Source organism: Pteronotus mesoamericanus, unplaced genomic scaffold (assembly GCF_021234165.1).
Source record: "Pteronotus mesoamericanus isolate MK-2021 breed Mesoamerican mustached bat unplaced genomic scaffold, CSHL_Meso_final contig_657, whole genome shotgun sequence".
Lineage (NCBI taxonomy): Eukaryota > Metazoa > Chordata > Mammalia > Chiroptera > Mormoopidae > Pteronotus > Pteronotus mesoamericanus.
In genome coordinates, this window is record NW_026555229.1 from 14,331,839 (window position 1) to 14,344,143 (window position 12,305).

Consider the following 12,305-nt stretch of genomic DNA (forward strand, 5'->3'; position numbering starts at 1 on the left):
GCCCTATCTTTTTGGGGTTGTATGCTTCTTTAATTTATCATAGTCTCATAGACAACAGGGAATTGAAGCAGTGAGTAGTTACCTTGTAACATTGAAGGAGGGCTTTCCTTTTTCAATTGTACATTATTTCTCTTGCTTGAGAACTTACTGGATTTTGAAGTATTGACTGCATTTCAAATACTTTTTAACTAGCATAATCACAAATTTAGGTTACCTGAAGTTATTTTTATATTATATGACTTAGTTTAGTTTCTGCAAAAATAAGAAGTGAAATGAAATTATTATTTCTTCCTCTCTTTTAAAAATATTTATTGTATTTTACTTTTTAAGACCTCCTTTACAGAGGATTGGTCATAATCTTACCTTTACAGCTCACATTTTTTCCTGTAGACCTGCCTCTTGTTTAGAATAATTTATAACTTACAAATTCCTCTTCATCCAGATTCCCATTTTTTTTTCCTGCATAAGCACACCTGCAGGCAGGCATTCTGATATGCTTAGGTCATCTTCTTATTTGTATATGACCTTGTAAAACATGTAGTGTTTTGTGGACTTGTTTTTTTTAACATTATACATTTTATGTTGCAAAAATTTCAAATACAGAAGTCAAGAATTTTTAGTACATTTAACAAGTTGTACAATCATAACCATAAATCATTTTTAGAACATTTTCATCCTCCCAGTAAGAACCTTCACACCCATTACAGTTAATTCCCCTTCCCATCCCACAGCACTCATCTTAAAGAGACAGTCTCTTGAACATTCCATACAAATAGAGTCATACAATATGTGGTCTTCTGTGTCTGGCTTCTTTCATTCTACGTAATGTTTTTGAGGTTCATCTGTAGTTTATTCCTTTGTATTGCTAAATAGCATTCCATTGTATGGATATACCACATTATGTTTGTTCATTCACCAGTCGAAGAACATTTAGGTTGTTTCCAGTTTTTGACTGTTACGAATAAATAATTCATGTACAAGTTTCATGTGGACATACTTTTTTATTTTTCTTAGCTCGATACTTAAGTACTCAAATTGTTGAGTCGTATGTTTTATATTTTATGTTTTAACTTTTTGAGAAACTGCTAAACTTTTCCACGCTGGTTGCATCATTTTACATTTCTACCCCCACTATAGGTGGGTTTAATCTCTCCATGTCTTCACCATTACTTGTAATTACTTGTAGGTTTTCCATTTTTTAAAATCTAGCCATCCTATGAGGCATGAAGTGGTTTCTCATGCTTTTGATATGCATTTCCTTAATAAGTAATGATGTCAAGCGTCTTTTCCTGTGCTTGTGGACCACTTGCATATCTTCCTTTCGGAAGTGTATTCAAATTCTTTGCCAGTTTTTAAATTGGGTTATTTGTGTTTTTTATTATTGAGTTATAAGAGCCCTTTATATATTCTAGCTACAAAGCCCTTATCAAATATATAATTGTCAAATACTTTTTTTACATCCCGTGGTTTGCCTTGTTATTTTTTTAGTCATGTTTTTGATGCACAAAAAATTTAAATTTTGATGATTCCTAATTTATTGTTTTTCTTTCATTGCTTTTGCTTTTTGGTATCACATGTAAAAATCCATTGCCGAATTCAAGGTCACAAAAATTAAGTCATGTCTTTTCTAACAGTTTTATAGTCTTGACTCTTACAGTTAGGTCTTTGATGCATTTTGAGTTAATTTTTATATATGGTGTAAGGTAGAGATCCAATTCATTCTTTTGCATGTGGATGTCCAGTTCTCTCAGAATCTTTTTTTCTTTAAGAGACTGTTCTTTCTCCATTGAATAATCATGGCAAACTTGTAGAAAATCAATTATTCATACATTCATGGTTTTATTTTCTGGACTTTCAGGTCTATTCCGTTAATCTATAGCACACTGCTTTGATTCCTGTAACTTGTAGTAAGTTTTGAAGTCATTTAAGTATGTCTTCCCACAGTCTGTTTTTTCAACATTGTTTGGGTATTCTGGGTCCCTTATAATTCCCTATGAATTTTAGGATCAGCTTAATCCATTTCTGGAAAAAAGACAAATGACAGGTTTATATTTTCCCTTCTTATTTATACACTTCTTGTTTTATTATATTGCTGGGTAGAATCTTAGTTGCTTTCAAGTATTAGCAATGATAGTGGGTATTTAGTCGTGCTCATAATCATAAAGGGAATGTGTGTAAATATTCTGCAGTGTTTAATATTTTCTGTAGTTTTAGGAAAAAATATTGATGAAGTAAAGAAACATTATATTCCTAGTTACTAAGAATTATTTTATTAAACAATTTTTAAAGTAAATTTTTTGTGTTCATTGAAGTAATTGTGTAAACTTTTTGCCCCTCAGTATGTTGATATGATGAATTATAGTAATAGATTTTTTTTAATGTTAAACCATCTTTTTATTTCTGGGATAAACCTTGCCTAATGATAAATTTTTTTAAAGTCAAGTTGGATTCGGTTATCCAAAATTATATTTAGTATTTAAAAATTCACATTTATTAATTAAATGGATCTATATTTTCTTGTACTATTGTAACCTGGTTTGGGAATTAAGGTCACACTGACCTAATCAAATGAGGTAGTTTTCTTTTTTTTCCTTCTTTATTTTTTTTTTACTTTTGGAAAAATTTGTCTAACATAGGAATTAATGTTTCTGAACATTCATTAGAATGCTCCAGTAACATCACCTGGACCTGGCATTTTTGCAAGAGGAATTCTTTGATTATTAAGTCAGTTTCTATGATACATTTCTTATTTTAAGGGCCTGTTCCTAGCTGACTATTGCAGTTTAGCAGATATGAGTTCAGTAAAAATTTAGATAAGGTTATATTAATCATATTCTTTACAGTTTCAAGAGATTTTAGAGATGCCACTAAAAATAATGCTAGAGGATACTGCTAAAGTAAATCAATGCAATTCACCATATTTAAAGGAATCAAAGAGAATAACTATATGATTATATTTAGAAAAACATTTTTAAACATTTAATACCTATTCATGATAAAAATTAGCAAACTTCAGAAGGAAATGAACATTGTGAATATGATAAAGGGCATCTACAAAATGCCTGTAGCTACACTTAATCCAAAATATTGTTTGCTTCTCCTCTAAAATTATGAACAAGGAAAGGATTCTCACTCTCACCACACTGGTTAAACATTGTACTGGAAGTACTAGCCATTGTAATATGACAACAAAGAGGAATAAAAGGTATACAGGCTGCAAAGGAAGAACCGTTTTTATTTGCCAGTAGCATGTCATGTACATAGAAAATTCTATGAAATCTGTTGAAAAGCTACTTGAACTAATAAGAGAATTTAGGAAGATTGCAGAATGCAAAGTCAATGTAAAAAGATCAACTGTGTTTTTATAAACTACTAAGAGTCAATTGGAAATTAAAATTTTAAAATTCTTGTTACAGTAGCAACAAAAATATAAAATATTTAGATTAAATTTAGATTTAATAAAATACATAAAGACTTGTGTACTTCAAACTGTAAAGCTTGCTAAGAAAAATTAATTCAGTATTGGATTGAAAGGTTCAATATTAAGATGTCATCTCTCTCCAAATTGACCTTTAGACTCTGCGCAATCCCAGTCACAACTCCATCAGGCTTTTTTGTAGATAATGGCAAGTGGCTTCCAAAATTTACATGAAAATGCAAAATCAAGGATTTATTACATTTAAAATAATTGAAAATGAACAGAGTTAAAAGACAGTATTTGATTTCAAGATTTACTATAATGTTACACTAATCAAGATGGTGATACTTTCTTAAGAATATATAGATCAATAAAAAAAAAAATGAAGTGCCTAAAATAAATGCCATACCAAGTACCAAAGTTGTTTGATTTTCCAAAAAGCATCAAATCAGCCAAGGGAGAAAGGGAGAAATGTAAGAATGACCCTGTGGTCATTTATATTTCCTTTTTAAATGTATTCCAATTGTGCTTGGCTGGTAATTGACAGATAGAGCTTAATTACTGATTTAAGTACCATCCATCCATTCATCCTCCTAATGACTGTGGTTTTTATTCTTTTACAGGAAACTGAAGCCCAGATCTTTATGTAACTTTCTTAAGATCCCACAGCTATTAAGTCAGGATCTGGGATATGAACACAGGCAGTTCTAGTTCTATTACACTGTATTGCCTTTAATGCATAAACTCACAACTAGTGCATTCTGCTGAAAATAAGATGCTCTTGTTTCATCTCCTGAGACCCTTCCCTCAAAATTTTACCATGAAAATTTTCAAACATAGAAAAAGTTGAAAGAATTTTGCAGCAAAGATCCATAAATATACCATCTATTATCAACATTTCACTTACCAGCTTTATCACATATTTTATCCAACTACCAATCTATCTACCAACAATGTATGGTAGTTCCAATTGCACTTACCTTTAAAATATTTCATAGTTAAGATGAGATCAACACCAGTTCCAGTAGAAGCATGATGAGGGAGGTGGGTAAGAGGAAAGTAGGGGAATGGATGGGTAAGGAATGAAAAGGACTGAGTTTTGTGCTTTTTGAATAGGAAGGTCGCCCTATCCTTGATTAGCTTTTCTTTAAGCTTTTTTTTTTTTTTTTAAAGAAAGGGTTTTTGTGTTGCAAATATTTGGTATATGTTCTATTGAAAATCTTCATGTACCAAAACAAAATAAAAAGGAACATGCATAAAGTATATATTAATTTCTGCAGATTGACCTAGAAGCTGAGATGGTGAGCACCGTAGCTGGCATTGGGATTCAAGGAACAGATAAAGAAGGTGGAGCTAAAGGAGAGGAACAACCCATTAGTTCCCCATGGGATGTAGTATTGGGGTCATCAGGTATGAAGCTTCTAATATAAAATATAAGTAAACTTTGCTTAATCAATGTAAGATTTTAAAAACATTCTGGGGCTGTTCATTTGGATTACTTCTATTGCTAATAATTTTATATTTTTATGCCTATGGCTTGGGATTTGTTAATTGTGTAAAAGCAAAGCCAGCAGTAATGTATACAAGATAGAGTATATATTATGATATATGTAACATTACAAATTTATACACATGATAAAGTATATATTACTCTAAATTAACATTAAAGAATGTCATCTTAGCCACAGCTTCCAAATAATGTAGTTCTGAATACTCTTAAATTAGAATTATTATAGTTTCAGGAGTTCAAAAGATTATTCATGAACTATATACCATTTAACAATGTCCTTTTTATTCTAGTTTGAAAATTAGTTTAAAATATGATAGTTTCTTTTTTTAGATTAAAATTTGTATTGAAACGTGATAGCATCTTTTTAAAAATTAAAATAAAAACTTTACCCTACTGAATTCTGTAGATACTGCCAATTAATAAGATTGACATTATCTTTACAATCTTTATTACCTACATTAATTGACTATAAGATGATTCAGGGGCGTAAGTACTCTTAATTTTCATTGGCTCTCAGTGATATTGAGACAGATATCTGCATGTCTAAAACCACAGTAATCAATAAAGTAAGTTAGTAGAATATATTGAAAATGGAATTTAGGAGTAAATTGTTTGGTCTTAATATATTTATAGAGTAAGTAAGCATCAGTTTAATTGAATGCCTTTACATTTGAGATGATTTTCTATTATATGCCAATTTGCTTACAATTCAAAGACCTTAATTTTTTCATTGTAATTAATATTAATAAAATAACTGAATGAACTGTTGGTACTACCTGTACTAAAAAATATATATGTAACTTAGGTAATTTTGCATAAGGTTTTTTTTTTTTTTAATTTTCATTTTTGGAGTTCTGTGTTTTAATAATCATAGTAGGGAAAAGGTTGGGAAGATAGAAGTTGCAGTACATCCAAGATGCAATCAATAAGGTAACAGATTATATGTAGACAATTTGAAACAATGGTAAAATTAACTACAACTCAGTGTTCTTTCCATCACCAAGCACCAGCAATTCTAAATAATTTCAGGGTTAAAAATACTCATCCCCACTAGGACTTACCCTGCCTCCCTGCCACTAGCTGTTTCAGCATAAATCTTTTAGGTGGAAAAATAGTCTGAAGCATCCCTATCAGTAAAGTAGTCAAAGTGGATGAGAACTGTAACTTTGGTGTGCTGTTACCCTCCCCAAGGAAAAAAATGGCTGCCCTTAGTGTGTGGGCCCTCAATGACTTAGAGGTACTAGTCCTTATAGAATTCAGTTACTGATTTTTACATTTGCAACTTACAGCCTGTATTTATTTACTCTGTCTGTCAGTAACTGCCGCAATAATGCTTCATAAGATATCATCCAAAAATTCATACAAACCTAAACCTTTATTTCTCACTCACATATGGGATTGGGGATCAGCTGATCAAGGCAGAGCCTGGGCTTGGTTTCAAGGTGTTCCTTGGGTGCACGTCTGCTCCATTTGCTTCTCCTCCTCCTTGGACCAGAAGCGCCTTGGGCATATTCTTTTGGCAAAGGGCAGAAGCATAAGAGAATAAGCCCAGTTACACATATTAAGCCTTTGCTATGTCATCTCTGCTTACCTACTGTTACCAAAGTAGGTCATGTAACTAAGCTTAGATTTATGGAGCGGGGATAGGCACTTGGCCTACAATGAGGCCGTGTCAAAGGTGTGGGCATATAATATTAGTACACAGGAGTGAAGAATTGAGACCAGAAATTCAATCTGTCACATATATCAGAATTTACATTGTTTATAAACAGGATGCTTTCCTAAGTTCAATTTATTTAATGGCCAAGGAATGCTTAAATATTTTTCTAGGGTAAAATTTTTTCAACCATACTTTATAGCATGGAATTTCTGGTTGTTTGTCTTGTATTGAAATGCACCCAAATTGCTTTCCAAGGAAAATCTTGGCTCTATGGACAAGTGCTCCCTCAGCTTCCAGCTGGAGTGACATGCTCTCTGAGGCTTTTGTGTCATTATTAAGCTCAGTTTTCAGTCAAGGAAGTGAGTCCTACCTTACTTAGCTTAACAGCATTATAAGCAGGTGGCTCTTCCTTTAACTTACAGCTTAAAATAGCTTCACTTCAGGTACTTGGCAAGAGGATGAGTAATCTTGAATGCACTTAAACTCAACACTTTTCAAAGTGCTGGCTAGGAGAAAAAGGTTTCCGAGCACTGTATCAAGGACCTATAATCACAATGACTACTCTAGCCCAAGAGTTTTTAACCTTGATGGTTAGGCTTTACAAATTCCTTAAACTTCCCAGAAATTCTTTTTAAGATTTGGAGGAATTGGTCAGGTTCCCATTAGAGTTTCAAAGAGTTCTGTTACCCAAAACATTTTAAGAGCTACTAATTTAAATTACTTTAAAATCTAATCCTGGGTTCATGTATTGTCAGAGTATTGGGAAACTGGATCATAGAATATTTGTTTTCCTTACAGTTGTTTTTACTATATTTTGGCAACATGTCATTCATTAAAAAATATATCAACACAAAATCGTATTCACTTATATGTTTGTGTATGTGTTTCATATTATGTATTTCATCAAAACACAGCCCTATGGAACTTGTTCCTGTTTTTACTGTAGGATTTGCTGGTGGTTTTGGATATTGCCTTATTAATAACCTCTCTGATTATTGACTGGAAAAATTTTTTTCTGATCTCAATATTATATAGTTACGCTTTTTCCTAAGTGTTGTTTGTTTTTAAGTGCCTAAATTTGAATGTCATAAATGATTGTGTTTGCATTGTTGTATTGAAAGCTAGGAAACTGAGACAAATTTACCTTTACCAAAGGGTAATGGAAATATGACATTCAATTTTTAATATTAGTATAACTTCATCTCTTGTTTTCTACCTTAATTACCTATTGCTTCAATTTTCTTGCTGATTTTAAATGCATTTCTCTTATTAGGGTTTATTTCTTTGTAAATTATGTGAATCCTTTGTGTAGTAAAAGCAGAAGTAAATAGCCCTGGCAGGCGTGGCTCAGTTTGTTGGAGCATTGTCCCATAAATCCGTAAGGTCGCAGGTTCGGTTCCCAGTCAGGGCACATGCCTGGGTTGTGGCTTTGGTCCCTGGCTGGGGCACGAATGAGAAGCAACCAGTCGATGTTTCTCTCTCACATCGATGTCTTTATTCATCTTTCTCTCCTTTCTTTCCCATTTCACTAAAATCAATAAGCATGGCCTCAGGTGATGATAAAAAAAAAAAGTAGAACTAAATAAACAGTAGAATCCCTTGCTGAAGTGATGGGCCATGATAATTGATATGTTAGGGGGAAAATCTATTAAATCAGAATCATAAAGTAAAAATGCTTTATTTTAATTTAAGAGCTACATGTAATTGTACATATAAATGTACAACTTTGGCCAATTTTTAATGTAGGACCACCTCTAATTCAAGAACAATTGAACTTAGCTACATTTCTTTGAGTCTTTCCAAAGTATTCAACTTTGTTTTCATAGAAACAACTTCCTTTTTGCATTCAGGTTGAATTGGTTCATATAAATTTAAATTACATAATTGTACAACTGGTTTAAACAGATTTGGAATTAAACACAATTTTAAGGGCATTATGGATGAGAAAAATTGTCCTTATAAATACTTAAGTTTTTAATATTTTAAGAATTTGATAAAATGTTTTTGAAATTCTACCATAGTTAGGAATTTGAGAGTGGCATTATTGGGAGAAAACATGAAAAATAAATTAGGCATTGTGATAGCTTCATGCATTAGGCTGTTCTGCAGTACAAATAATGAACTATAGCTGTACCTTGCAGCAAGGACAGGTATCAGAAGGAATTCGTTGATGAATTAAAACAAGTTTCAGAAGAGACCACAATATGATTTTTTTGTAGAAAGTTTAGTAGCAAACAAGACTAATTAATATATTGAGAGATCAATCCAGATATAGTAAAACTAAAAAAATAAGAAAGTGAAAAATATTTTTTTGACTGATGGTTCCTTCTGATAAGTCAGAGAGAGAAGCACAAATGTTTTCTTTCTTGAGTCAGGTGGTGTGCATATGGGTGTTTAGTAATTATTAAAACTTTATAACATGTATTTATTTATATGCATATTTAATTAAAAATCAAACTTTAAAAGGAAGCAAAATAGATTAAAGAGAATGAAAAATAACAAACACTAATACATAGTTAAATATATACACTACCAAGAGACCCAGCTACTAAACAAAGGGACTTGAAATACCTCTGATTATTTGAATCATACATGTAATATGTAAATGTGTTTGTGTATGTATTTTAAATAGTGTCTGAATATTTAACCTAACTATGCCATTACAGTGATAAAAGTATAAAAATAAAGTGATTTTTACAAAAGTGATTATTTCACCTTTGTTGATTTTTATCTCTCTAAATATTATCAGAACTACAGAATGCACCGAAAGTAATTACTAACTACAATAAGTTCATTTTTCAGCAGAAAGTCTGCTGTGTTTCTAAATGCATGACTTTACTCATGCCAGACAATAACCTGAAAGATTTTTTACCATAAAGTCCAAAACCCCCACTATTCTCTAAGTAGACTTTACCTGATTTAGAATCATTTATAGAAAGAATAATGTGCCTGAATCCTATTAATCTTCCTTGGCCTTTTAATCAGTATTTTCCCTAGATAGACATTTAGCTGTTCTTATACAACCTTTTATGATCAAAATTCAACTACTTAGTATGCTAGTCTTAAAATCTACAGTGTTGGTACTTATGTGCTTGAATAATATATTTTGCAGGGTTCAATTAATATGCTATAAAATACCATAAAAACATTCACTCTCTAAAAATCAGATGATACAGAATTTTTGAGGAATAAATTTTATGCAGTGTGACTGGTGTATTTTTTATATAATTAAAAGCAGTTGTATTTTTTATGTCTAAAATTTGAGAGGTGATTGTTACCACATTGACTTGGTGTTTATAAGGTTTTTAAAGATGTCTTTCAATCAGGTAAATAAGGTATAATTTACAGAAAGTAAAAGTCACTCTTGTTAGGTATAAGTTACATGAATTTTGACAAACTCATTCAGTCTTACAGCCATTACTGCAATGAAGCTGTAGAACATTTCCATCACCCCCAAATTTTGTCGTGACCCATTGCTCTGTCTCCCATCACCTCCAACACACTCTTCAGCCACTGACAGCAATGCATTTCTTTTTCCTCAGTATGGCCTTTTATGCCTGGCTTGTATCATTCAGCATAGTGCTTTTGGGGCTCTTCCCTGTTGCTGCATGTATCAGTAGTTGGTTCTTTTTTATTGTCTAGTAGCATTTCATCATTTGGCTGTGCCACAGTTTATCAATTCATCAGCTGATAAACATTTTGTGTGCCTCAAGTTTATGGCAATTATGATTCAAGTCCCTGGAAACACATGTATAGGCTTTGATGTGAACGTATTTCTATTGGGAAAATGCTAAGGAATGAAATGGCTGGGTCATATTACACATTTGTAATTTTGTAAGAAACTGCCAAAGTGCTTTCCAGTGCGGCTGGGTTTTTTGTTTTGTTTCTTGTTTTTGTCCCAACTGTCCTTGAATGCTAGTGTTTCTGTCTAAAGAACTTGAACATTTCTTGTAGCAGATGGCTGCCTGCAGTGATTTCTCTTGGCCTTTTTTGGGGAGCAGGAGGGAGTCAGGAAAAGTATTCAGTCTTCATTTTGAAAGATATTTTTACTCCGTATATGTCTGAATTGACTTTGTTTTTTTTCTTTGTTACTTTAAAGATGTCATTCCATTGTCTTATAGCTTACATAGTATTAAATAAAAGGTGTGATTTATTTCTTTTCCTAGTTCCTGTATATATAAAGTGTGTTTTTTGTTTTTTCTGGCTGCCTTCAAGATTTTCTCTTTGGTTTTCAGCATTTTGACTTAAATGTTTAGGAGTTAATCTGCTTAGAATTCTTGAGTCTGTTGTTTGATGTCCTTATTGGTAGAGGAAAAAAATCTTATTTTACCCCTTTTTTCCTCTTTGTGTTTCAATGTGGGTAGTTTTTGTTTTTTTCTAATGAATGAGGCTTTTACTCTTATTTATTTATTTTTAACATTTTATTTATTTTTAGAGAGAGCAGAAGGGAGGGATAAAGAGAGGGGGAGGCATGTCAATTGTGGCTGCCTCTCATGCGCCGCCGGCTGGGAGCCTCCCCCGCACCCCAGGCACAGGTCCTGACCGGGGATGGAGCCCATGACCCTTTGGTTCGCAGGCCGGAGCTCAGTCCACTGAGCCACACCAGCCAGGGCTCAGTATGGATCATTTTTATTGACTTACCTTTATGGTCATTGTTTCCTGAGTTGTGTCTAGTCAACTACAAGAGTATTGAAAGAAATTCCATCTTATATTTTTTATGGCATTTCCATATTACTATTTCTTAGATTCCATTTATCTGGTTAAATTCTTCACCTACTTAGACAGGTGGGCCACATTTTTCTTTGGATTCTTTAACATAGTAAGCGTAGTAATTTCAAGCCCATGTCATATAGTTCCAGATTTCAGGTCATCTCTGAGTCTGTTTCTGTTAATTGCATTGTCTCTTGAAAATGTTTTCTTGTTTGGTTTTGATGGGAGGTTTTTTCTGTTTTGTTTCATTTGGATGGTGGTTTGCTTATTTATTTAGCTTGCTTTATAAAGCTTATCTTTCATTTTTATATAAATTTCAGTCATCTTGTGTGAAACTATAGGGGCTGAGATACTAGTATTTATTGTTGGAGTTTGTTTGGTTTGAGATGTTTTTAGTTGTGTTGTTTTGTTTGCTTAGTTTGTGTTTGTCTTTTCAATTTGAATTAAAGCCCAGTCATCTGGTATGGAACGATAGAGGCTGAGATTGATAGTATTTATGCAATTACTGTGGGGGGCTGAGTCAGGGCATTCAGACGCTGGGCCGGGTTTGGGTTTCGTTATTGCCGGGAGTTCTGTCGCTCAGCATAGCTTCTGAAGTCCTCCAGCTGTGGGCCTGGAGGCAGGCGGGGTTTCCACAGTGTTGTGCTGCTCCTCACCTGAACCCCTGAGCGCTTCTCTCCACCCTTGCCAGCTCCGCGAGGGCAAACTGCTGCTGGTCGTTCTGTACTGGGCTGCACTGGAGCTGAGGGAGTGCTGTCAGCTGTTCTAATCAGCCTCGAGTTAGGGACGCCCTGTGTGCTGGTCCGGGAATGGAGGTGGGGAGCTTTTTTCCATTGTTTCTGTTCCTTTTCTCTTCAGCAGCTGAACTCTGCCTTGAATCTGTGAGTGGTTTTGAAGAGGTTCTTGCCTTTCTCCCTGCAGTGGGGACCTCTGTTAGGTGTCACTGTGGAGTCTTTGGCCAAAGACAGTTCCCTGCCCTGCCCCCAGAGGCAGAGAGATTTTTTCCA

At 33.4% G+C, this 12,305-nt stretch overlaps 1 protein-coding gene across 2 annotated transcripts in view; it reads left to right on the forward strand.

Annotated features, from left to right (window-relative positions):
* NHLRC2 (NHL repeat containing 2) overlaps positions 1-12,305 on the forward strand; it is a 57,942-nt gene that overhangs the window by 22,484 nt on the left and 23,153 nt on the right. For both annotated transcript variants that reach the window (XM_054581553.1, XM_054581552.1), the window contains exon 5: positions 4,699-4,828. In XM_054581553.1, the coding sequence (XP_054437528.1) occupies positions 4,699-4,828 (130 nt within the window). The remainder of the gene's footprint in view (positions 1-4,698; positions 4,829-12,305) is intronic.